This window comes from Neolamprologus brichardi, chromosome 17 (genome assembly GCF_056152115.1).
Source record: "Neolamprologus brichardi isolate AB-2024 chromosome 17, ASM5615211v1, whole genome shotgun sequence".
Taxonomy (NCBI): Eukaryota; Metazoa; Chordata; class Actinopteri; order Cichliformes; family Cichlidae; genus Neolamprologus; species Neolamprologus brichardi.
The window spans coordinates 952,264-979,467 of NC_142120.1; the positions used below are offsets into that span (position 1 = coordinate 952,264).

At 45.6% G+C, this 27,204-nt stretch overlaps 1 protein-coding gene across 1 annotated transcript; it reads right to left on the reverse strand.

Annotated features, from left to right (window-relative positions):
• Positions 1-1,818: 1,818 nt before the first annotated feature.
• mkrn1 (makorin, ring finger protein, 1) lies at positions 1,819-24,454 on the reverse strand. Its single transcript, XM_087830465.1, has 8 exons — positions 24,317-24,454; positions 23,567-23,698; positions 11,533-11,714; positions 11,054-11,277; positions 8,789-9,003; positions 8,019-8,129; positions 7,453-7,597; positions 1,819-3,375 (listed from the first exon to the last, which is right to left on the reverse strand). The coding sequence occupies exons 1-8, from the start codon at positions 24,388-24,390 to the stop codon at positions 3,163-3,165; spliced, it is 1,296 nt and encodes a 431-aa protein (XP_087686591.1). The 5' UTR covers positions 24,391-24,454; the 3' UTR covers positions 1,819-3,162.
• Between the last annotated feature and the right edge of the window lie 2,750 nt (positions 24,455-27,204).

A 27,204-nucleotide genomic window follows, 5' to 3' on the forward strand; every position in this document is an offset into this window, starting at 1 on the left:
AGTTAAAAAAAAATCTCATTAACATTAAAAATGTATTTTGTCAGAGTAAGTTGGCCAAGAGGAGAAGAAATGGCAGCAAATATTACGATAGTTCAGTAAAAATATTTTAAGTGGGGATAAAGGAGCGGATTGGTTATAATGTAAGTACAATAACACAGAGTTGTAAAGATACTTGAAAAACGAATAATTTTTTAATTCTATATATAACCTCTTTGTAAACGCTGTTCACCGAAGTCTATTTACGAACATACGTAAAGATATTACACATAAAAATACACGGAAACATTAGAAATCACTTTTTGGCACAACACCGGCAAACAGGACTGGAGTTCCTAAAGCAACAGTCTGTGTCAGGCCGCCCATCACGGCTGGACTGGAGCTGTCATAATTGACCACAAACAGTGTAGGGCACTGGCCCACTCCGCTCCTCCCTCCTTTTAACCAAGATGATCACATTTTACCGTTTAATCCGAGCTGCAGAGGAATGGACGAACCAGAGAAGCGCAAAGCAGCCGAACTGTTAATGAAGAAGGACGTTTGTCACAGCTCTTTCTTCTTTACTGGTTTATGGTCTTCTGTGAATAAACAGTATATCTCATAAAACCCTTAAAAGACTCTCCAGCAGCAGCTTTGACTCCATTTTCACTTCACGGTGGGGTTTGTGACACTAGATGAATCCCTGACAGAAATCAGTTCTTTGGTTTCTCTCTTCCTTGTATACAAAATATATTAAATTGTGAACAAACTGAGTTAAATTCAGATCTAAACATTCATGTAAAGATGCAAAAAAACTCAGATTCTTCTTTTACTGTTGATATTAGATTTCATTTTAAATTTTCATCAGCTTAATTTTTTCTACTGTTTAAATATGAAGTTGATTGAACTTAAATCAACCAAATGTTCATTCGTCTGATTCCTCGTTCAGGTGTTTATTAAGGGGAAATAAATCCAGACCTACCTGTGTGGAAAACCTAAACCTATTAACTGGTTGTCTCTGCAGCACCAATTCGTGGCTCCATCTCCCACAGAACAGCATCAGGCCATCACACTATCACCACCGTGTTTTACTGTTGGCATGATCTTCCTTTGCTCAAATGTTATTTTTACACCAGATGTAACAGGACACACCTTCCAAAAAGTTGAACTGTTGTCTCGTCAGCCCATCTCGGGGGTCATCAGGATGACCTTTACGTTCCTGTTGCTCAGCAGTGGTTTTTATCTCGGGGCTCTGCCATGCAGGACACTTTTGTCCAGTTTCTAATGATGGAGCCATGAACACTGACTTTAACTGAGGCCTGCAGCTCTGTGGATGTTGTTCTGGGGTGTTTTCTGATCTATTGGACGAGTCGATGCTGCGCGCTGTAATTTTGGTCAGCCAGCCAAAAAGTAAAAATTAAAAAAAGCTTTCCTAAATAAAGGTTTTGTAGGACTTTGGGTGTGGCAAGGAGGTTACGAAACGATCGATACGCAACCACAACAGCACATGAAAAGTCTGTGGACACCCCCAGTTTGAATCTCCACACAAAAAGAGCCCAGAGTTTGACCAGCAGCTGGTTTACACATTTAGCACCATCGGAAATATTCAGAATTTCAAGAACATTTTTAAATGAAGGAATTCTACACCGAAGGCTGTTCAAGAAAGCAAGCAGAGACGCCGGGCACAGACGGGAGACAATTATCCAAAACACACAAAAGAGCTAAATGAGTTGTTGTTTTATGTCGCACAAACATGACAAAGGCTGAAATTTGTTGTTCTTAAAAACAGCTGCTAATCAGAATGTTGAGTGAAGCTGATCCATGAACAGTCGACACAGCAGGCAGGTTTTAAACTTTAATGTCAAGTTAGGATGGATGGCTGTGGAACATTGAAAACACTCATTTCAGTATAAACATATGCATTCCAGTGGCATTCAACAAGTCAGCACCAGCTGTCAGGAGTGTGGGTCAGCGTCTCAGCTTCAAGGTTACTGAAGTCCGTTTGAGCTCAAGCAGTGACGTTCGAGCTGGTTCTGGGGAGGGCTTGCTCTGTGGCACCTCGAGCCCCCGGAGTCGGGGTTAGAGGCTGGTTTTCACAAGTGTCCATGCTTACATCATTTATCTGACTGATACTGCAGCTGGCACATGTACGGGGCAAATATTCTCCTCAAATACAGGTGATCACCCACAGACTGCTCCGTCGGGTGCACGGGGGTAGCAGATGCTTCGGTTATTGAGCAGCTCACGAACTCGGTCCACTAGTGGCTTCGACACTTGCATTTTGTTCAGTAGTACTGCTGTAACCGTGAGAATCACACTGATGTGTCAGATCTGAGCTCAACGTCTCAGCTGAGAAACAGGTGACATGAGACTCAGGAGGGTGAAGGACGCCCGACGCCCAAACCTTTGTTCAGCTGCCATCAGTCACACTGTGGACCTCATTTGTTCCATACAACAAACTCCTGTGTTTGCTCTGAGTGTTTGGAGCTGTTCAATAAGTGAAGCCTGACGGTAACAAAGACGCCGTCCTGCATCAGGACACTTCAGTCCATCGTTTGATTTTCTACAGTTTATGTTGAGGTATAAAATGCTTTAATGGCGTGAACTGTAGGAAGATGTCGTCATTACAGCTAATTTATTAACCATCTGCACAATATATTTGCTGTCATCAGCGTTCATAAAGAAAAAGATTCGGATCTTCAAAAACCATCTATAAAATCTTACAACACGGCCGCACGGTTACAGTAAATGGTGCCGAGTAAGCTCGAGTGCATCTGTAAAGTCGGGATTATGTACAAACACCTGGCTAGAGAAGAAGTCAAACCCTCGCCCACAAATAAACTTGACAATTTTTATTATTTGAAGAAAGTTATAAGCTTTGTTAAATTTTATACTGAGTTCTTTTATCATTTCCTTTTAACATGAACCACACGAGAAAGACTCACAAGAATAAATGTCTAGAAAATGTTTAGCACGAGTGCACTGACTTGTTGGTTTTTCCTTTTTTTTGTTTTTTAAATATTTTAGAAGTTCATTATTAATGGCCTGCTTAAAGGCACTGCCACAATACAGGGGTGGAGGGAAAGCTACTGTCCATCACTCGCACAAGACAGTCCATTCTAGTGTCTAGTATATACGGGGAGGTGAGGGGCAGAGGGTGGACGTAGGGCGCCGGCGGTCGGGCTGCTATAGGTAAATCTCATAGAAATCGTCCAGCTCCTCGTGAAACAAGTCCCACTCGTCCTCTGAGTCGGTCACCTCGTCGTCGGTTCCCGCGGCGAGCAGCATGAGGAGCATGTCGCTCAGCTCGAACGTTACCATCTCCTCGTCCTCGTTGTCGAAGGAGTCGGTGCTTTCCCGCTCGTCGAGGATGTCCCACAGCGGCGTTCGCCTCGAGTTCTGAAAGGAACCGCAAGAAAACAACGAAACACATTTGTGCTTTTAACCATGTGGACACAACGTGGACACGGCGTGGACACGGCGTGGACACAGCGTGGACACCACGGCGTGGACACCACAGCGTGGACACGTTCTCGTGTTTTTATTTCACTTCTAATGTTTCCTGCACCATCGTTGCCTTCCAGCTACACCTCGAGTCAACCCTTCCTTCCTTCCTTCCTTCCTTCCTTCCAGCTACACCTCGAGTCAACCCTTCCTTCCTTCCTTCCTTCCTTCCTTCCTTCCTTCCAGCTACACCTCGAGTCAACCCTTCCTTCCTTCCTTCCTTCCTTCCTTCCAGCTACACCTCGAGTCAACCCTTCCTTCCTTCCTTCCTCCCTCCCTCCCTCCCTTCCAGCTACACCTCGAGTCAACCCTTCCTTCCTTCCTTCCTTCCTTCCTCCCTCCCTCCCTCCCTCCCTCCCTCCCTCCCTTCCAGCTACACCTCGAGTCAACCCTTCCTTCCTTCCTTCCTCCCTCCCTCCCTCCCTCCCTTCCAGCTACACCTCGAGTCAACCCTTCCTTCCTTCCTTCCTTCCTTCCAGCTACACCTCGAGTCAACCCTTCCTTCCTTCCTTCCTTCCTTCCTTCCTTCCTTCCTTCCTTCCTTCCTTCCTTCCTTCCTTCCTTCCTTCCTTCCTTCCTTCCTTCCTCCCTTCCAGCTACACCTCGAGTCAACCCTTCCTTCCTTCCTCCCTCCCTCCCTCCCTTCCAGCTACACCTCGAGTCAACCCTTCCTTCCTTCCTTCCTTCCTTCTTTCCTTCCTTCCTTCCAGCTACACCTCGAGTCAACCCTTCCTTCCTTCCTTCCTTCCTTCCTTCCAGCTACACCTCGAGTCAACCCTTCCTTCCTTCCTTCCTTCCTTCCTTCCTTCCAGCTACACCTCGAGTCAACCCTTCCTTCCTTCCTTCCTTCCTTCCTTCCAGCTACACCTCGAGTCAACCCTTCCTTCCTTCCTTCCATCCTTCCTTCCTTCCTTCCTTCCAGCTACACCTCGAGTCAACCCTTCCTTCCTTCCTTCCTTCCTTCCTTCCAGCTACACCTCGAGTCAACCCTTCCTTCCTTCCTTCCTTCCTCCCTCCCTCCCTTCCAGCTACACCTCGAGTCAACCCTTCCTTCCTTCCTTCCTCCCTCCCTCCCTCCCTTCCAGCTACACCTCGAGTCAACCCTTCCTTCCTTCCTTCCTCCCTCCCTCCCTCCCTTCCAGCTACACCTCGAGTCAACCCTTCCTTCCTTCCTTCCTTCCTTCCTTCCAGCTACACCTCGAGTCAACCCTTCCTTCCTTCCTTCCTTCCTTCCTTCCTCCCTCCCTCCCTTCCAGCTACACCTCGAGTCAACCCTTCCTTCCTTCCTTCCTTCCTTCTTTCCTTCCTTCCTTCCAGCTACACCTCGAGTCAACCCTTCCTTCCTTCCTTCCTTCCTTCCTTCCTTCCAGCTACACCTCGAGTCAACCCTTCCTTCCTTCCTTCCTGCCACACCTCGAGTCAACCCTTCCTTCCTTCCTTCCTTCCTTCCTTCCTCCCTCCCTCCCTTCCTTCCAGCTACACCTCGAGTCAACCCTTCCTTCCTTCCTACCTTCCTTTCTTCCTTCCAGCTACACCTCGAGTCAACCCTTCCTTCCTTCCTTCCTCCCTCCCTTCCTCCCTTCCAGCTACACCTCGAGTCAACCCTTCCTTCCTTCCTTCCTGCCACACCTCGAGTCAACCCTTCCTTCCTTCCTTCCAGCTACACCTCGAGTCAACCCTTCCTTCCTTCCTTCCTTCTTTCCTTCCTTCCTTCCAGCTACACCTCGAGTCAACCCTTCCTTCCTTCCTTCCTTCTTTCCTTCCTTCCTTCCTTCCTTCCTTCCAGCTACACCTCGAGTCAACCCTTCCTTCCTTCCTTCCTTCTTTCCTTCCTTCCTTCCAGCTACACCTCGAGTCAACCCTTCCTTCCTTCCTTCCTCCCTTCCTTCCAGCTACACCTCGAGTCAACCCTTCCTTCCTTCCTTCCTTCCTTCCTTCCTTCCTTCCTTCCAGCTACACCTCGAGTCAACCCTTCCTTCCTTCCTTCCTTCCTTCCTTCCAGCTACACCTCGAGTCAACCCTTCCTTCCTTCCAGCTACACCTCGAGTCAACCCTTCCTTCCTTCCTTCCTTCCTTCCTTCCAGCTACACCTCGAGTCAACCCTTCCTTCCTTCCTTCCTTCCTCCCTCCCTCCCTTCCAGCTACACCTCGAGTCAACCCTTCCTTCCTTCCTTCCTCCCTCCCTCCCTCCCTTCCAGCTACACCTCGAGTCAACCCTTCCTTCCTTCCTTCCTCCCTCCCTCCCTCCCTTCCAGCTACACCTCGAGTCAACCCTTCCTTCCTTCCTTCCTTCCTTCCTTCCAGCTACACCTCGAGTCAACCCTTCCTTCCTTCCTTCCTCCCTCCCTCCCTTCCTTCCAGCTACACCTCGAGTCAACCCTTCCTTCCTTCCTACCTTCCTTTCTTCCTTCCAGCTACACCTCGAGTCAACCCTTCCTTCCTTCCTTCCTCCCTCCCTTCCTCCCTTCCAGCTACACCTCGAGTCAACCCTTCCTTCCTTCCTTCCTTCCTTCCTTCCAGCTACACCTCGAGTCAACCCTTCCTTCCTTCCAGCTACACCTCGAGTCAACCCTTCCTTCCTTCCTTCCTTCCTTCCTTCCAGCTACACCTCGAGTCAACCCTTCCTTCCTTCCTTCCTTCCTCCCTCCCTCCCTTCCAGCTACACCTCGAGTCAACCCTTCCTTCCTTCCTTCCTCCCTCCCTCCCTCCCTTCCAGCTACACCTCGAGTCAACCCTTCCTTCCTTCCTTCCTCCCTCCCTCCCTCCCTTCCAGCTACACCTCGAGTCAACCCTTCCTTCCTTCCTTCCTTCCTTCCTTCCAGCTACACCTCGAGTCAACCCTTCCTTCCTTCCTTCCTCCCTCCCTCCCTTCCTTCCAGCTACACCTCGAGTCAACCCTTCCTTCCTTCCTACCTTCCTTTCTTCCTTCCAGCTACACCTCGAGTCAACCCTTCCTTCCTTCCTTCCTCCCTCCCTTCCTCCCTTCCAGCTACACCTCGAGTCAACCCTTCCTTCCTTCCTTCCAGCTACACCTCGAGTCAACCCTTCCTTCCTTCCTTCCAGCTACACCTCGAGTCAACCCTTCCTTCCTTCCTTCCTTCTTTCCTTCCTTCCTTCCAGCTACACCTCGAGTCAACCCTTCCTTCCTTCCTTCCTCCCTTCCTTCCAGCTACACCTCGAGTCAACCCTTCCTTCCTTCCTTCCTTCTACACCTCGAGTCAACCCACCCTTCCTTCCTTCCTTCCCTCCTTCCTTCCTTCCTTCTTCCTTCCTCTCAGCTACACCTCGAGTCAACCCTCCCTTCCTCCCTCCCTTCCTTCCAGCTACACCTCGAGTCAACCCTTCCTTCCTTCCTTCCTTCCTCCCTCCCTCCCTCCCTTCCTTCCAGCTACACCTCGAGTCAACCCTTCCTTCCTTCCTTCCTTCCAGCTACACCTCGAGTCAACCCTTCCTTCCTTCCTACCTTCCTTCCTTCCTTCCAGCTACACCTCGAGTCAACCCTTCCTTCCTTCCTCCCTCCCTTCCTCCCTCCCTCCCTCCCTTCCTCCCTTCCAGCTACACCTCGAGTCAACCCTTCCTTCCTTCCTTCCTGCCACACCTCGAGTCAACCCTTCCTTCCTTCCTTCCCTCCTTCCTCCCTCCCTCCCTCCCTTCCAGCTACACCTCGAGTCAACCCTTCCTCCCTCCCTTCCTCCCTCCCTCCCTCCCTTCCTCCCTTCCTTCCTTCCAGCTACACCTCGAGTCAACCCTTCCTTCCTTCCTTCCTGCCACACCTCGAGTCAACCCTTCCTTCCTTCCTTCCCTCCTTCCTCCCTCCCTCCCTCCCTTCCAGCTACACCTCGAGTCAACCCTTCCTTCCTTCCCCATCTCCCCCACCCCCCCCACACCACTCACTTGCAGTGGGTGTCCAGAGCAGAAGATAAACACACTCTCCTGTCCGGCTACGATATGGAAAAGTTCAGGAAAAGTTACCCGGTTCCTGCTGTTGGATCCAGTCTGTCTTCGCTGAGGCTGAGCTTCCTCCAGCCGCCCGTCAGGAAAGGCGTGCTTGTAGAAGCAGTTTGAGCCAAAGGGGCACGTCCCACGACCCTCATCGAAGTATCGGCATGGTTTACTTCTGGAGAAGGCAAAGAGCAAACCAGAGAGTAAAGACGCCGTCTCGATGGCTCGCACCAGGAACGCTAATCCCTGCTGACGGATGTGTTTCAGTTTCAGATCACGACTCCCCACACTGTGCACTCACCATCCCACTGCTGTGACTCTGATCACAGCTTCCTATTCAAAAATCTGCCTTCTTCTTCCTGCAGGAGTTAACTCGCTGCCATTGGCCAGCTGCAGAGGCTTAGTTATGAAACCTGCCTTTTAACAACACAAAGTTGTTGTTCGTCTTTAGTTTAGTCAAACTAAAGATGAACAACAACTTTGTGTCACTGTTTCCCACACTACACAATATGTTGTGTATACATGAGATGGTGCAACGCCTTGTTGCAGCAGCGATGCTCTTTACTGAGTGTGTGGGCGTGTCATGCAAACCCTACCCCATGCCGTCTTTGTATTTCTGGATGAGTTTCTGCTTGTCGTCCTTATCTTCCACCCAGTACTCACTCGGGATGACAAAATTGGATGTGATTCGACACTCTGGACAAGACCTGCCCCAAAAAAGAAAAATTATTTTAGTTTTGACCCCGTCTCATATTTGTTGGGGTCATTATCTGACAATATAAAATGGCTTTAAGTGACTATTGTTGTAAATATTATTTATATAAATAAAATGGAACTGAATAAAACACTGAATAAAATCACACTAGAACAGCTGGGGATCAAACCATCAGACAACCTGCTCCACCCTGAGAGCAGGGTTAGCGGTCAAAGACCTCGGCTAGTGTCGCATTGAAAGAGCTGATGTTTTCTTGACAGATGTGCGATGAACCTGATGTTTTCTATAAGCATCATTTTTCCTATATTTTTGCATTCCACTTTCTGCAGATACAGATATTCACAGAGCTTTTAAAAGAGTAGACGCTCGGGTGTGTTGGCTGGAGCTCAGGAGGTGGAGCAGCTCATCTCGGTTTGATCCCAGGCTGCTGTCAAAAATCCTCACACTCCCATCCTTGCTAGTATGAATGAGTGAACGAGGCAAGTTGTATAAATGCTTTGAGCGCTCAGGTAGAGGAGAAAACCATTTACTAGCTGTCCACCCTGACCAGCCGTAAAACAACAAGCTCTGATGTCCTACAGACTCTCACTCCACACCCACACCTGTCACTTTGTCCTTCGTTCCAAGGCAACAACAGACTGAAGCACTTACTTGATGATTTTGCTCTCAAACTGCTTGGCACTCCTCCACTTGCGAATGCACTTCAGACAGTAGCAGTGGTTGCAGTTGGAGAGGATGCCAAAGCGGCGCTCGCTAAGGTTGACCTTCTCAAACACCACCTCCATGCACACGCCGCACATCATGTCCTTGCTGCGCTGGATGGCAAATGATATCTCCATGTCTTTCTCATGGGCTTCAATGCATGCCTGAAACAGGGAACGACCTTCAGTAAGCTGAGGAATCAACACAGAGGCCTTCACTGCATGCACAACATTTCTGGCTTTAATCAGCTTCTTGTAAACTGGGCGGTGGTGTTTGTCAGACTGCGTTCAGGCAGGAGGAACACTGACAGATAAAAGAAATCCACAGCTGCATTTACACTCATGGCACGAATGTGTGAGTCTGGGATTTTAATGATTTCTCTGAATTGTTCGTTTTCCAGGGTGGAGGGGACCAACTGGAAACAAGTTTCAAATACATATATGCCCACCTATAGTTAGTGAAATGTCCCCTTTAACCCTTTAAGACCTACCACAGAACCAAGTCCGCCAGAGCTTATATTATATGTTTACATGCTGTGGAGCCATTTTTGGGAGCATTTCAAGTTGCTATACATCAATACAACCATTACAGCCCAAATTTTAATAATATGTCTGCATTAAGTGCATAGTAACTACATAAATTGCAAAAAAGTGCAATAAACTACAAAAAAAGGTAAAATCGTTTTTGTTTTTTTAACATATATTTCTAGTTAGAGAAATTTAAGAGGCTTATCCCTCAAAACTGTAAATACAAAAAAGTTGCACAAAATAGTTTCCCACCACAGGAAATTTATTTTGAGTGTCTTCATAGTTTTATTTTTGAAATACAACAATTTTTATACACTGCAGGAAAAACGAAAATAAATATTATAATGCAAATTTGCAAAAAAGCAGCATATGCATCAAAATAAACTATTTCCAGCAGTGCAATATGAGTCCTAAGCATCCCAGAAACCACACAGAAAGTCAGAAAGTCAAACATAACTTTTAAAAACACCAGTATAGGCTCATGAGGCCCTGATGGTAAAAACTACATTTCCGAAAAATGACGTCACTTCCGGTTTCGGGCAGGTCATGGCGGACATGCGATAGTTCACGCTGACGTCTATTCCAACGTAGGAAGTGTTACAAACAGCTGATCGGATCGGCAAAGCGTGTTTCTGGAATATTATGTTTTTGTTGCTGCAAGTGCTTTTTATGCAGTTTTTGCAGCTATATGTGGAAGGAAACTGTGACCGAGGACAAGCTGATGGCATAAGATGTAAGTACAACTCCTCCGGTTTCATATGCAAAAACAATTATTGCGCTAGCTCACGTGGTTGCAGAGCTACCGGGATTTAAAAATAGTTACGCAAAACAGAGCGTGCTGCTCCGACACAAAACAATTTGAATATGTAGGAGGATTCAATTTTATTTATAGCAGGTTTCTGTGAGGCAGAGAAATCGATTTGTACCAACAGACACTTGGAGGAGAGACCTGATATTTCATAATCACATTATTAATCCTTACCGTCAGAGGGACGTCCCTCAAAACTGTTACGCAAAAAGTTGCATGCAAAATAAATAATAATAATTGCACTATACACTCATTTTTATCAACTGCAGGAAAAATGAAAATAAATATTGTTTTGCACAATTTGCAAAAAAACAAAACCAAACCAAAACAGCATCTAAATAAAGGATTTCCAACAGTGCAGCTTCAGCTCTAAGCCTCCATGAAACCACACAGAGGCACAAAGTCTTTTAAAAACACCCTGTAGGGAAAAAAAACTACGTTTCCCACGAAAAATGACACTTCCAGTTTTTGCAGGTAATGGCAGACGTGATAGTTCGCGCTGACATTTATTCTCACGTAGGAAGTGCTATGAACAGCTGATCAGCTGTTTCTGGATTATAATATTTTTGTTGTTGTCAGCGCTTTTTACACGATTTTTGCCGTTTGTGGAAGGAAACTGCGACCCGGACAAGCTGGATCCATGTTACATAAGTACAACTGCTCCAGTTTCACATGCAAAATAAATAATAATAATAATAATTGCACGAGCCTGTGTGGTTGCAATTCCACCAGGATTTTAAAATCGTTGCGTAAAATGGGGCGTGCACGCTCCGATGGCCTTAAAGGTTTGAGGTGCATCTCAAAGGTTTTTGGTTTCCGTCATCGAGTTTGTGCAATAACATGATTGCAGAGACGGTGACGGCTGTGCTGTGACGTTACCTTGGTATGCTCTGAGCGCTGAGTGTTGTCAGAGGGGTGGAGCACCTGGAGGCCACACATGTCACACACATCGCCATGGAGATAAGCACAGTTGATTCCATAGCGGCACTCTCCAACAGCCGCATATGGACAGAGCTGCTTCCTCAAATCTTCGTTGTCCAGCGCAGGATCACGGTCGAGCTCCTCAATGAGAGGGACTGTGCTCTCCACAGTCGCTGGCTCAGCTGCACACACACACACACAGACACACACACACACACACACACACACACACACACACACACACACACACACACACACACACACAGACACACAAACACAGACACACACACACACACACAGACATTATTTGGGTTTAAATGTCAGGAAAACAAAACATCGATGTGACAGCATGTGTGCATAATTAAGTTGTTTCCCCCATAACAGCAAAAGCATCAGCATTAGCAGGTGTCGTGATGTTATCAACCCCGACTGCTCACCACGTCCACAGTAGGGCTGTCCTGGAACAAACTCTGCAGCATTGACCCAGTCAGGCACCACTGGTCCAGGCGTCGGCCCACTGGGCTCAGGATCTGCTGGACTGGGCAGCGAGACGGAGGCGAGCGGCAGCGTCTGGGAGGCTGGCAGTTCCTCGTTCTTGACTGGTTTAGAGTGTTCAAACCTGCAGAACAGCAACAACACCAGGACTGTTACAATGTAGCAGCATACAAACAACACATCGCTTCTTGTTACATTAATCAGGAAGTTGGTTCAGTCCCGGCTCCTCGTAGTATGGACAAGACTAAACTCCAACTTGTTCCTGATGCATTCATCTGAGGGTGGAGCACCCACTCCGAGTCTGGGACGAGTCGCTGCCCCAGGTGGAGGAGCTTAATAACAATACACCAGGTTTAGTCATTCACATAATTAAATTCAGGTGTTCCATCACGTCTGGAGTCACAGGTGGATAAAATCAAGCAGCCAGGCCTGCAGACTGCTTCCACAAACATCTGTGAAAGAACGGGTTCTAGCACGGTACCGTGATGGGAGGTCACCTGTGCAAGAGTCTGATCTGCAAATCTCCACAAAGTGGTCAGTAGGGCTACAACTAAAATGATTTTGGTTGCCGACTAATCTGCCGATTTGTCTTTGATTAGTCAATGATTATTTCATTCTCTCTCATCTCCGCTTCCTGTGGACAAACCTGCTGTTCTAGGATCCAGTAGCTCACCTGCTCCGCCCACCTGTGAGGATCAGCCTGTCGTCTCGGCCCACAGCAAATTAGATAATCATCCAGGAAACATCAATTTGAAAATAATCAAATGTATTTTAAATATTACTTAATGGGATAGTCCAGGGGTCGGCAACCTGCGGCTCTTTAGTCCTTAGGATGCGGCTCCGTTTGGGAAAAGTATTTAGCTGAAGTGCCAGGGCTCGCAAAATCGCTAGCCCGACGTCCCGGGGCTAGCGATTTCTCCAGTCGGGCTACCAAAATCTAACTCAGCCCTGCCCGTTGGGCTATCGTAGGAAGGTAAATATATGTCAATGCTTTTGCATTCTTTCGCCAATGTAGCTGAGTAATTATGTCATTGGCATCGATGAGCCACTGTCAATATGTGACATATTGAAATCGCGTTTGAATTTGCGCTTGTGTTTTGCTTTCACTTTCATTTTGCGATCGCGCGAACGGTGTGTAGAGAGCAGCAGCACTGATTGGTGAGTGACGATTAATTGCGCACCAATTCCTCTGACATCGTCTTATCACTCATTAGCTTACTATTCAAACGCGACAAGTGAAATCTCTCGCATCAAGCTTAAACATGTGAGAGGTTGAGTGCGCAAAGAATCGCTGATCGTTCTGTAAGTACGTGTGTAAAAGCAGCAGGATTTACGCTGGTATTTTAGTTCTGCTGAGCCAAATAAGACAGGTCAGGGTGAAGAAGGGGCAGCCAAAGAAAAGCTTACCGCAAAACGGAAAAGTTATGACAAATCAGACTATGAGGCAAAAAGAAAGCGCAGCTTTTTTGGTTTCATGGACAAAAGAATTTCTGTGGCTGGAATATGACGAGCTAAATAACATGATGTTCTGCCAGGTGTGTTGTGAGTTTCATTTGATTTCTGAGTCGACAAGCGTCTTTGTTACTGGGACCAGTAATTTTAAGAAAGACCCCATCAGAACCCATGAGAAATGCAAGAAATGCATTATTGCCCAGTCTGCAGTATCTTTCACAGAATTGCAAAAAACATACTAAAAATAAACCAAGCACAACAAGAACTCGTGAAAAAGCTGTTTAGAACAGCTACTATGTTGCAAAGACTGAACTACCATTGGCAAAATTTAGCAGTCTTTGCAAACTTCAAAAGGCAAATGGCCTCGATCTTGGTTCCACTTGCCTCTTACCCGTGACTTCAGTGGAAAGTTCAGATTCAGGATCTGACACAGACTGATTCATGTCCTACACAGTTCTTACAAGTTCATAGAAATTTCTGTTCAATTAGAACCAAGTATTTGAGTTGATGATTGTAATTTTTATACAGTTGTTGTGATTTTTATTTTAACATTTTTTTTGATTAATTTTTGTTTCTATTACAATATTATACTTTAATGTATAATATTGTAATGGAAACAAAACATAAAAAAAATTGCTTTCTTTTTTATTCAGGCTACTTAAATTTATTTTGGGCTACCAAAAACTGAAGAATGCCTGCCCGAAGGGCTACCAGAGATTTTGAAATTTTGCGAGCCCTGAGTGTATTTTATTTGTGTTTAGTTCTTTCTTAACTTGTAGTTCTAAATTGGAAGATTATTGTGATATATAAAAATAAAATTATATTCTATTATTTTTTCCATCGCTCAAAATAAGCGCCACACTCGCAGAAGCCGGTGTACCCGCCGAAACGCTGTGCATTTATCGAGACTTTCAACCCCAGGTAGGTCAGTTATGGATCTTCGGATCCACAATATGTCAGCAGCTGTTCTCCACCGTGAACTATGTTAAAGACAAACACCGCTCACACCTCACAGACGACAGCTTAAAGATGAAAGTGACTTCGCACAGCCCCGATTTGCAGATGCTGTGTGCAGAGGTTCAGGAGCAGAGGTCCCATTGTCAACATATCACGGCAGATCTGACGATGTTTCCATCAACACGCTTTTCACACACGGTTGCTGTACGCACACAGCCGGCTGTAGCTTTGCAGCTCACAGCCCGACACACACCAACACAACAGCACAGACGTTAAGGCGGCGAGGCGTGATTGCGGGTGCCGCTCAGGTGCATCGCCTCCCCTGCAGCGGCGCTGCAGACCACGGCCCGCCACACACATTAACCAGGTAAAATACATATTTAAGCAGAATTTTGCAAATATCTATTTTTCATCTTTCAGCAGCATAGAGCTTTTTTTTCAATTATTTTTTAAAAGTCAGGTCAAGGCTCCAAAAGCCCAAAGACGATATAACAGTTTTTGTTTGCTACATGGATCATTTTAGTTCAGCTGGGTGTCTTTCCTTTTGTTACATTTCTTTAAGAGTTCAAAATGTGTTGATTACATAAATTATATGTAATTTTCTCTGTAGCACTTCATGGATTTCATAAGCAGCACACCTTAGTTGTTCACACAAAGCATAAAGATAAAAAAACATATATACAGTGTTATCTTCATTTTAGACGTCAAACAGTATTTGCGGTTCCCAGTGTTTTCTTTTGCGTGGAAACCGGGTCCAAATGGCTCTTTGGGTGTTAAAGGTTGCAGACCCCTGGGAAAGTCAGAATAAAAAATATCAAGTTATACAAATTGAGGTGCTAGTAATATGAATAAAAAAAGGTGCAAACAGGAACTAAAACGGCTTCTGTCCAAAAGTTTTTCCAGTCCAAAACAAGTTTCCAAAGTTCAGGAATCTCGATTGCAGTGGAGAAGCTCTGGAGTGAAGCTCTTATCTTTGAGGTGATGATCCCAGCTGCTGCTGATAAAGATGCTGTCACGACTTCAGCCGTTTGAGAGCTGCATGAGCCTCTTTACAGGACAAACTCATCTAGAGCAGGGCGATATGACCAACAATATTTATCACCATATACATTTGAAAATCTGCGATAACGAGATAACTGACGATGTAACTGACACGAGACAAAATACTTTACAACTCCTCAACTTTATTAGTGCAAAAAAAAAAAAAAAAAAAAATTATGCATTTTCACTTAAACAAGCTGCTTTAAGTGCATTAAAAGTGCAAGTTATATTAAAAATTAACAGTACAAATGCAAATTCCTCGCTGACAGTTTAACAAAAAGCATTCCCAGTGGAAATTAGCCGACAGATCCTCAGCAAATCAAATCAAATGACTTTTATTGTCACATCACATGTGCAGGTACACTGGTGCAGCACATGTGAGTGAAAGTCTTGTGTGCGAGCTTCACAAGCAGCAGAGGTGTGCAAAAATACAATAACGTAAAATGTGTGTGTGTTTACATATTTTACAAATTAAATAGAGTAAACAATAAAATAAAATATACAGAGTTGGTTCAGACATGTGCAAAACAGTGGCATTAATGTACAGTGCGGAGTGCATAATGTTGAAGTTCCAGTAGTGGAGGTGAGGTGTCTATGAAGTGTTCAGCAGTCTGATGGCCTGGTGGAAAAAGCTTCTCTCAATCTGCTGGTTCGGGACCGGATGCTGCAGAACCTCCTGATGGAAGCAGTCTGAACAGTTTGTGGCTGGGGTGACTGGAGTCCTTGATGATCCTCCCCGCTTTCCTCAGGCACCGCTTCCTGTAGATGTCCTGGAGGGAAGCTCACCTCCAATCATCCGTTCAGAGCACCGCACTACTCTCTGCAGAGCTTTGTGGTTGTAAGCGGTGCTGTTGCCGTACCAGGTGGTGATGCATCCAGTGAGGATGCTCTCAGTGGCACAGCGATAGAAGGTCCTGAGGATGCGGGGGCTCATGCCGAATCTTTTCAGTCTCCTGAGAAAGAAGAGGTGCTGCTTATGTTTATGTGTCCTGACCACGTAAGATCCTCAGCCAGATGTACACCAAGGAAGCGGAAGCTGCTCACTCTCTCCACAGCAGCGCCGTTGATGGTGATGGGGGCGTGTACTTCTCTGCACCTCCAGAAGTCCACTATCAACTCCTTTGTCTTTGCGACGTTGAGGGTGAGATGGTTGTCTTGACACCAGTGGGTCAGGGCGCTGACCTCCTCCCTGTCTCATCACCGTTGGTGATAACACCACTGTAGTGTCGTCCGCAAACTTCACAATGATGTTGGAGCTGCTAGTGGCCGTGCAGTCGTAGGTGTAGAGCGAGTACAGGAGAGGGCTCAGTACACACCCCTGTGGAGCACCAGTGTTCAGTGTGATGGGGGATGAGGTGATGCTGCCCAGCCTGACGTCTGTCAGACAGGAAGTCAAGGATCCAGCTGCAGAGGGAGCTGCTCAGTCCTAGATCCTGCAGTTTCCTGTCCAGCTTCGAGGGAACGATGGTGTTGAATGCTGAGCTGTATCTACAAACAGCATCCTCACATACGTGTCTCTCTTCTCCAGGTGTGACAGGGCAGTGTGTAGTGTCAGGGCTGTGGCATCATCGGTGGACCTGTTGTGGCGGTATGCGAACTGTAGAGGGTCCAGTGAGTCGGGTAGTGCAGAGCAAACAAAGTCCCTGACCAGCTTCTCGAAGCATTTGCTCACGATGGGGGTCAGGGCTACAGGTCGCCAGTCGTTTAATGATGGTGGAGGATTTGGGTGCAGGGATGATGGTGGCCACTTTGAAGCAGGCTGGGACTACAGACAGAGAGAGGGAGAGGTTGAAGATGCGTGTAAACACTCCAGCCAGCTGAGCCGCGCATGACTTGAGGACTTGGCCGGGAATCCCGTCCGGACCAGTAGCTTTGCGTGTTCACCTTCCTGAAGCACCTCCGCACATCCTCCTCAGACACTGTCCGGTCTCATGGTGTTCGCTGTGTCGAATCTAGCGTAGAATAAGTTTAGATCCTCACACAGAGAGGCCGTGGTCGGCGGTGTGCTGGGTTTCCCTCTAAAGTCTGTGATTGTGTTTAGTCCCTGCCACAAACTCCGAGGGTTGTCAAACTGTTGCTTCACCCTGTACTCACGTTTGGCTGCTTTGATCGTCTTCCAGAGTTGGTAATGTGCGTGTTTGTAGTCCGATGTGTTCGCAGAGGCAAAAGCGGTGCTCCGTGCCGCCAGTGCCGTGCGAACATCGCTATTAATCCAGGGTTTTTGGTTTGGGAAGGATTTAACTGTTCTGGATGGGACGACATCTTCCACGCGTTTCCTGATGAATCCGCAGACTGAGTCTGTGGACTCATCGATGTCTTTAGCAGCCACGTGAAACATTTCCCAGTCCGCATGATCAAAACAATCCCGCAGCGCAGACTCAGATTGGTCCGTCCAACTGTGCACCGCCCTCATGGTTGGAGCTTCCTGTTTCAGCTTCTGCCTGTAGGCGGGCAGGAGCAGGATGGAGCGGTGATCTGATTGGCCGAATGGGGCGCGAGGGAGGGCTTTGTACGCATCCCGGAAAGAGGTGTAGCAGTGGTCAAGTAGCCGGTCTCCACGAGTGTTGAAATGGATGTGTTGGTGGAGTTTTGGTGAAACTTTCTTCAGGTTTCCTTTGTTAAAGTCCCTGGCTGTGATAAACGCCGCCTCTGGGTGTGCGGTTTCCTCGCTGCTGATCGCGCTGTACCGTTCCCTGAGTGCTCGGTCAGTGTCGGCTTGTGGGGGAATGTAAACAGCTGTAATAATCACTGCTGTAAAGTCCCTCGGTAGCCAGAATGGCCGGCACTTAATCAGGTACTCCAGGTCATGGTGAGCAGAAGGATTTGACCGGGTGCACGTTTGCATAATCACACCAGCTGTTGTTGATCATGAAACACACACCACCGCCTCTGCTTTTCCCAGTTAGCTCCTGTGACCGCGCGGTGCACAGAGAACCACGGTAGTTGTATGGCGGAGTCCGGTACCTTGTCCGATAGCCAGGTTTCTGTGAGGCAGATCACGCAGCAGTCCCGCATCTCTCGCTGGAATGAGATCCGTGCCCGGAGCTCGCACAGCTCGTTCTCCAGAGACTGCACATTAGCCAGTAATAAACTGGGTAACGGTGGTCTGTTAGTGCGCCGTCTCAGTCGAACCAGAACGCCAGATCTCCTCCCTCTGCGTCGACGTTTGCGGCCTCCAGGGCCAGAGAACAAAGGCGTCTCAGGTGAGATGAATCTGCGTCTGCAAACGGTCCGGAAACTTGAACTCCGGAAAGTGATGAGAAAGTCCGTCTTTTATGTCCAGTAAGGTTTGTCAGTCGTACACAAGGAGACATGTGCTACTCGTGAAAAAATAAAGGAAAAGTTAAATTAAACACAAAAAGGAGGAGGAGCTCGCGCCGAGGCTGCCATACTCGGCGCCATGCATTATATGCATGTATGCAGCATAACCATGTATAATATCCACAACACTTAAAAAGAGGTTATACACACACAATACGGTAATATTATGTTGAAGCACAGTACGTATCACTCCGCGAGGCTCCGCCTACGATAGCCGTAATGCTCCGACAATCCATCAAGCGGTGCGGCTTCGTAGCTCAGCAAAGTCGTACTGAAACATTTGACAGATTTTCGAGCGCCGTGAACATAAAATCGTTTCGAGGTCAGTAAACACAACCAGAGTTCATACATAAGGCACACGGGATTATAAGGGGCTCTGTCGACTTTCAGAAAAATCAAAGGATTGATTTTAAGTGTGCCGTATTTTCCAAACAACACGGTAATAACGACGGCCCGCTAGCATGCGCTACCAAAAATAGAGCTTTGTTGTGTATCTGACGGACAGATTAACCCAAGAACCATGTGCAGAGAGTTTCATGGAAAGGGGCTGATAGGGCAACAGCATCACATTACAAGTGCAATGCAGTGGTGTAAAACACGTGCTTCCACGTGTGGAGATGTGTTCTCCGCAGTGAGGAATGGTAAGGGGTTGTTTTTCAAGAGTTGGGCTTGGTCCCTTAGTGACAGGAACTCTGGACCATTTCATGCTCCTAACTTTGCAGGAACAGTTTGGAGATGAGCCCTTTATGTTCCAGCATGACTGTGCACGAAGAACGCTCCATAGAGACATGGATGAACGAGTTCGGTGCAGAAGAACTTGACTGGCCTGCACAGAAACCTGACCTCAACCCGATCAAACACCTTTGCAATGAATTAAAAAGCGCAGACTGCGATCCAGGCCTTCTCGTCAAACATCAGTGTCTGACCTCGCTTCTGGAAGAGCAGTCAAAAATTGTTGCTGTTATGGTTGCAAAGAGAGGGCTGACATTAACCCTTTAAGACCTACCATAGAACCAAGTCTGCCAGAGCTTATATTATATGTTTACATGCTGTGGAGCCATTTTTGGGAGCATTTCAAGTTGCTATACATCAATACAACCATTACAGCCCAGATTTTAATAATATGTCTGCATTAAGTGCATAGTAATTACATAAATTTCAAAAAAGTGCAATAAACTACAAAAAAATTGAAAATCGTTTTTGTTTTTTTAACATATATTTCTAGTTAGAGAAATTTAAGAGGCTTATCCCTCAAAACTGTAAATACAAAAAAGTTGCACAAAATAGTTTCCCACCACAGGAAATTTATTTTGAGTGTCTTCATAGTTTTATTTTTGAAATACACCAATTTTTATACGCTGCAGGAAAAACGAAAATAAATATTATAATGCAAATTTGCAAAAAAGCAGCATATGCATCAAAATAAACTATTTCCAGCAGTGCAATATGAGTCCTAAGCATCCCAGAAACCACACAGAAAGTCATAAAGTCAAACATAACTTTTAAAAACACCAGTATAGGCTCATGAGGCCTTGATGGTAAAAAAAAAAAAAAAAACTACATTTCCGCGAAAATGACGTCACTTCCTGTTTCGGGCAGGTCATGGCGGACATGTGATAGTTCACGCTGATGGACGTAGGAAGTGTTACAAACAGCTGATCAGATCGGCAAAGCGTGTTTCTGGAATATTATGTTTTTGTTGCTGCAAGCGCTTTTTATGCAGTTTTTGCAAAGTTATATGTGGAAGGAAACTGTGACCGAGGACAAGCTGATGGCATAAGATGTAAGTACAACTCCTCCGGTTTCATATGCAAAAAACATTATTGCGCTAGCTCACGTGGTTGCAGAGCTACCGGGATTTAAAAATAGTTACGCAAAACAGAGCGTGCTGCTCTGACCGGCTTTAAAGGGTTAAAGCCTATAGATTAAGAACAGGATGTCAGTGAAGGAGACGAATCCTTCTGGCAGTATAGTTTATCTCATTCTCCCATCCTGGTCACACGTGGTGGGAGAACAGACCTGACAAACTGGGACTGTCTGCAGAAAACCCACCAAATTGGGTTTTATCTGCCGGACATGTTTGGTCCCTTATCTCAAGAATCACTGAAACGTGTTCACGCTGCTGCCCGCCTGCTACTCCATCAGCCTTTACAACAGGAGTAACAATGTTAGGATGTCGTCAACCTAGATACCCAAATCATATTTTCTTCACAATAGATATAGAAGAAATATCACATTTTAAATTGAGCAATGAACAGTAATAATCGTTTAAATTTGATGGCAGCAACACAGAATCAGACTCTTAATGTCGTTGCAGCAGTAAAAGACTGAAGAACTAAACTCAGGAGGATTTCTCTCAGTGCAAAAAACGAGCGTCAAACTAACAAAAAGAAAAAAGTTAAATGGGCCGATTCTTATACAGCACTTTCCTCTCCCGGAGCTTCATCCCACACAAGCACTTTCTTCTATGCTTTAAGTGCTTTCTAGCTAATATTCATACTCTGATGGAGGCAACGGAGAGCAAACTGGGGTTAATATCTAACAAAGGCTATTTGGCATATAGACTGGGGGATTGAACCACCAGTCCATCAGTAGATGACCTGCTCCACCTCCTTAGATACAGTGGCAGCAGCTGGCAAACAAATCTATTTTGCACTAGTCCCCATTAATGCAAATACCAACGGAGTAAACATTGTACATCAAAGGTTAAATTGGTTATGATTGTCTTTAACTTAGCAGCATCCAGGATGGTGATGGCTGAGGGATAAGAGCTCTCGTGAAGGATTTTATTCATGTTCTTGAGATAATCTGAGCTTTGTGGTTCTTTAACCTCCTGGCATCCACATATGTGGACATCACATTTTGGGTTGTCTAGACCAAAATACTCAATTTTGCTCTGCAGGGGCCTGATATGCACTTACATACTGCCACTGTTCTATCGAAGTTTTAAACGAATATGAGGCTCTCCTTTTTCTTAGATACAAAAATCAGGTTAAATTTTTTTTTTTTTAAATCTGGTAATTCTTTGTTTTTACATTCATCGCGTCCCAATATGTCCAAATATCAAAGAGAAATTTTAAAATGTATGCCATGGAAGAGCTCAGGTCTCAGGAGGTTAAGTAAAGGGAGCCAGCTATCCACTGGGCGACATATGTAAGCCTGTGGGGGCCTTTCTGCTGTGCAGCTGGAGCTCCATGCACAGACACAGCAGGTATACTCTCTACTGTGCACCCAAACATTTGCCTCCCTGTAACATCATCTGGCCTTTGCAAGAGCAAGAAGTAAAACTGCAGAGCGCGACTTCTACAGCGAGATCTAAAACTCTTCATTACATTATTGCTTCATTATCACTGGGACAGAGATTACATGGTAAACGTGACTTTGAATGAAAGCAGACACATTTCAGGTAAGGCTATTGGTAAACCTTTAGCTCTCACACACACTCTCCCTTCCATAATGTGTTGGCGTTAAAACGTCCCTGTGACTCTCCTGTTACCTGTGTTCAGAATTGCATAAACTCAGTCCTGCCTGTCTCTGAACAGCTGCATGCATCAGGTACAAATCGTGCACCGTGACTCAGTGTAAGCTCAATATGGCATCATCGTGCTTTCTTAATCATTTACTGAGTAAATCTTAATTACCAGCACATTTGCTGCTTTTGTTACTTTATGCATCGTTTTCTCCCCTTGATGTTTTTTCTCCTTTCTGTCAGACGAGCTCACAGCACAACCAGACTATTCCTAGACTGTGGAGTGTTGAATAAGTGGGGAGGGGAGGGCGCTGAGCTGAGGCAATGCATAAAGAAATGAGAGGAGGGAGCTGCAGCACAGTGAACCTGGGGAACCCAGCAACAGAGAAACAGAGACACAGAGATGGAGCATTATGCAATTGCCATGCAGGCTGCAGTGCACCCTGTCTGGCCCTGGGGGCCGCAGCAGAGAAAGCAGCAGAGAGACACAGTGAAGGAACAAAACAGAGTGCATCACAATAGATAGAGCCCAGGGAATTCAACCTTAATAAACCCCCACAGCGAGAGGCTTTCTCTGGACTCTCAATGCAGGGCGCGAAGGCCTGTGGAGCCTCCAAAATAACGAGAGCACCTCCAGGGTGCAGCTCAATCACAGGTATGGATGAATGTGACTTAACAACAACAACAACACACACAACAGTAACTCAGTACATAGCAAACTGCTATTAAAGCTGCTGCTGGGGTCCTCAGACTGACTCACCAGCTAAGACTAACTGGAGCCGACACTGGCTCTACAAGGCAGCTGCTGATTGTCTGAGGACTCGACTGGGAGCCTAATCCACTCTTCAAAAACACCTCTGCATGTTTGAGCCTCGTTAGTATGTATACATGTTGTTGTTTATTAATATAGTACAAACATGCTGTGTGCTGAAACAAAGCAGGGCTGAAACAATCTTCATCTTGTTAACAAAGGTTTTGATCTGTACAACTGTATTTTCATTAAAACTGAGAAGAACAGAAGAAAAGTGCCTGGAAACATTTTTATATTGTTGTACATTTTGTTTATATTTAGCTGCTAAACCGATGAAGAGCCACTCACCTTTCATTCTTTCTGCAACAGTAACAATAAATAATAACTTATTCAATCTAAAGCAATCAGAACGCTGGGAATTGGAAAATTCACCATCTTCTTTTGGTCAATATAAATAATCGAATGCTTGTACGTACTTATGTATAAATAAAAAAAATATTCACTAACATTTAAATTAAAAACACCCTTAGAACCGCCACAAGTCCTTCTACAAGAAAAACTCCTAACAAGTCATACTGTGTCAGATTTTAATTAAATGTGTCCACGCATGTTCTGAAACTGTCATCCTACTAATCTGAGGGACACCGTGTAAAATACACAGCATGACCCAGTCATCTTAAATACAAGAGTTCATCCAGGAGAGTAAAACAGCAGGTCCTCATGTGTGATTCTGACCCCACATAAAGCTGCCACACACACAGACCAACAGCATGTTGACATTAAGGCGCAGTCTCGGGTGTCACAGCTACTTGAGGGGGACACTTCTGAGAAGCCCTGCTAGCAAACCCGCTATGCTGCCACTTTTAGAAAGCAGCTCAGCTCTCAGCTGAAAACACGTTGCAGGGCCGCTGCATCGCAGCACAAACATGCAAGCTCGGTTTCGCTCAGGTGCACATTCCCGTTCTGGTGTCAGTTCAGTCTTTACCTGCAACGGTCCCCAAACGCGCAGTTTCCCTTCTGAAAGAATTTGCAAATCATGCTGGCAGGTTTGCTGCTGGTCAGGTCATGGGAATATCGACAGTTCTCCCCTTCTTTGCACAGACCGTGCATGAAATATCTGGAAATACAAAAGGAAATCAAAGTTTACTTAACACATGAAACAGTTTCCTTTTAGAGCCCAATATCAGCGTTAAAAAACAGCCAAACAGTCACTTGGATGTAGGCAAATCAAAAGCGTGTCGATGTCATCTCGTACTTTCATTCTCATAACGCCATCGCGGTCATGTTTAAGGGACCGCGGCGCTAGCTTGGTCCGGATGTGAACCTAGCAGATGATATGACACCGAAAGGCAACAACTAGTTAAAGCCGCTGGTTTAAACGCAGATTAATTTGTTGGTTTGAATGTGAAACTAGTGAGAACTGCTAGCTGAGACTAGCTTAGAGCTTCCGTCGAGGGGCTGCTGTGTGACACTAGCTTTACAGTTCAGCGCTGCCGATCCGACTGTTGAAAGCGTAGCTAGCAGGACGGTGGCTAAACTAGCAAACCAGGCTGCTGTGTGACCACAACACAGCGAACATGACAACATTACAGCTAGCTCCGCGAACAGCTGAGCGGACCCTTGAAAGACATTCCCGTCAATCCCTCACAAGCTGCCCTGGCAGCGTTATTCTGGCGTCAAACGGCACGGTGTGCGATCGCCGTCTGAATGTGCTGGTTCTATTGTCTTGTCCTACCTGCAGGTTACGTGTTTTGTCCAACCGCCTGTTACTGCTGAAGCCGCCGTTGACGCTGCTGCTGCCTCCGCCATTGCTGTTTATGTTGAGAAGCTACAGCCGGATGTTCCGGACAGTTTCGCTCGAGCTCGGCATCTTTCGATTGTGGACAATTTAAGCCGAAGTTCACCGAAAACCCGTCTCCGTGCAGACCGCCGTCCACTACGCGGCACCGTTGGCACACTGAGGAGCAGACCCGCAATGGGTTAGATGATCAACCTTATAATAATAATAATAATAATAATAATAATAATAATAATAATAATAATAATAATAATCAGGATCAGGATCAGTCGAAGCAAGCGTCATTTCTGTTAATCATGACGATGAACCAGGCTCGGAAAGTTCCATCAAATATTTGTATCTGTCTGATTATTAATTTAACTGCAAAAGTTTTAGAAATTTTTAATTGAAAATAATGCAGAAAATAATGCAGTTTAATGTCTCATTTCCCTCTGAAATGAAAGCATGGTACAAATACGCAAAAAAAAGAAATCATGAAATCAACTTATGGACCAAAATATCTTCTAAGCCTTTGACTCATCAAAGTAGCCCCCTTTGGCAGATACCAGAATCAGAATCGATCAGTTGGTGGCGCTAATGCACCATTTTGCTGTTTGCCAACCGCCAATAAACAATATAAAGAAGAAGAAACCTTATTAATCCCAGAGGGAAATTTAGTTGTCATAGCAGGAAATACACAACGAACATCAAGCGCTCACATAAAATGAGCGTAGAAACAGATTTATTGATAGATAAATATAGAGATATAGGTATGAATGTAAATATAAAAGGACAATATATGTTGTGGTGTACAAAGTGACAGGATGCACTGAGGTGTGATTCATTCACATGTGTGGACTGGTGGGAGGGTCGTGGATTATTGTCCACAGCAGACCTCACAGCTGAACACACCCGTGGCTCTTTCTGCAACAGAAATCACCTTTGTCACAGCTTTCATGATCCAAATTCACGTTTTGGTCACAATTAGCTTCACTGGAAAAAAAAGCTGAAGAACACAAGTTCACATTTCTTTATGTTGTCATGGTCTTTTTTAAACTTGGACATAGATGTAAATCATTTAGATGTTAACACAGCACGTCCAGCACAGCACGCCGCCACAGCACCGCCCAGCACGCCACGGCACGGCCCATCCAGCACACCGTGACAGTATTAAAGGATAATAAACATCACTCTCCTCATATTCTGATTCTGTCTTTGTTGTGTTTTAATAAAGAGAAATTTATTTTGCTGATTTGTGTTAGTTTTGCCAGACGACTGAAAGTGTGTGGACTCATCAGCAGGGCTCTAGAGTGCGACCAACTTGGTCACAAATGCCACCAAATTTTTCAATGGTGCGACCAAATGTTCAAGTGTAGCAAAAAAAAGAAGTGTGCAACTCTGAAAGTCTCCGTGTGGTCAACAGCAGATCGTGGTCTAAACCAATCGAAGATGGTCTCTGATTGGCTGTGGTCCAGTTGAAAGTGCAGGCAGAGAGGTGAGGAGCTTGAATGAAGATTCATTAAATCCTGACTTTTAAACATAAATGTATTTGGCCAGAAACGCCAGAATCTCAGGTTAAAGCTCACAAACTATTTCAACAAACGGTAAATGAAGCAGCTACACGGATTCTGCACAAAGACGTAAACACACAGCGCTGACCCGACGCATCAGAATCAGCTTTCTCTTTCTCGGCTTTCTCACAACGCCCGTACACAGACGCGCCGCCGGGGCTGAAAGCCGACAGCTCGCTGATTCTGATGCGTCGGGTCCGCGCTGTCTTTACGTCTTTTTGTGCTTCTGAGCAGCAGGTTTTGTCTCTCCAACCAAAATTCACTGAACCAGCAGCAAACTAGCTTCACATTTGATAAACGTCGTCATGACTTTTGCATTTTTGTCTGTGAAGGTTGTCAGTCATCCAGGTCATCCTAGTCTAAGGAGCGTCTGGACTTCTTTCCAAGAGGTCCAGACGCATTTTTGCTTCCACCACGATAAAGATCACCCTTCATGCACAGCTCTCTCTCTCTCTCTGTACTTCAAGAACAGTTTCACATCTCAAATCTCTGTTTTCTGTATTATTCATTTGCTTATTACCCACCAGTCTACCATTGTTGTTGTTTTTAATATATACTTAAATGTCCTCGGACAGGAAAGCCTAATTTCTGCTGTTCAATACTGAAGAAATTTACACTTTTTAAAATGATGCAAAATTGCAGAATATTTTTAAGCTTATCTGCTATAAAAAGCCAGACCAGGAAAATCTCCTTCATGTTTTTCTGTGTTTTATTCTCAGTTACTTTCACACAAAGGCATCAGCTGTGATGTTCACATCTCTGATAAAGTCTAGTGTCACTACTGATAAATGATCAGAATTATAATATTTCTGACTGTCTGAGGCTAAATTTAATCGAATCGGGACCTCGTGAATCGGAATCGAATGGATTATAGAAATCAGTGATGACACCCAGCCCTGGCAGAGGTCGATTATCTTGTTAATAATTTCACCTCCTCACTACGTACGACTCTGGATACTGTAGCTCCGGTGAAAACTAAGGTCTCTAATCAGAAGTACCTGACCCCGTGGTATAATTCTCAAACACGTACCCTAAAGCAGATGACTCGTAATCTGGAGAGGAAATGGCGTGTCACAAATTTAGAGGATCATCATTTAGCCTGGAGAAATAGTTTGTTGCTTTATAAGAAAGCTCTCCGCAAAGCCAGAACAGCTTACTACTCATCACTGATTGAAGAAAATAAGAACAGCCCCAGGTTTCTCTTCAGCACTGTAGCCAGGCTGACAAAAAGTCAGAGCTCTTTTGAGCCAACCATCCCTTTAACGTTAACTAGTG

Coding starts and splice junctions, on each gene's coding strand:
- mkrn1 (XM_087830465.1), bottom strand. CDS start 24,390: ATGGCGGAGGCAGCAGCAGCGTCAACGGCGGCTTCAGCAGTAACAGGC. Junction 9,004..11,053: donor AGCGCTCAGAGCATACCAAG/GTAACGTCACAG, acceptor TCCCTGTTTCAG/GCATGCATTGAAGCCCATGA. Junction 8,130..8,788: donor TTTGAGAGCAAAATCATCAA/GTAAGTGCTTCA, acceptor TTTTTGGGGCAG/GTCTTGTCCAGAGTGTCGAA.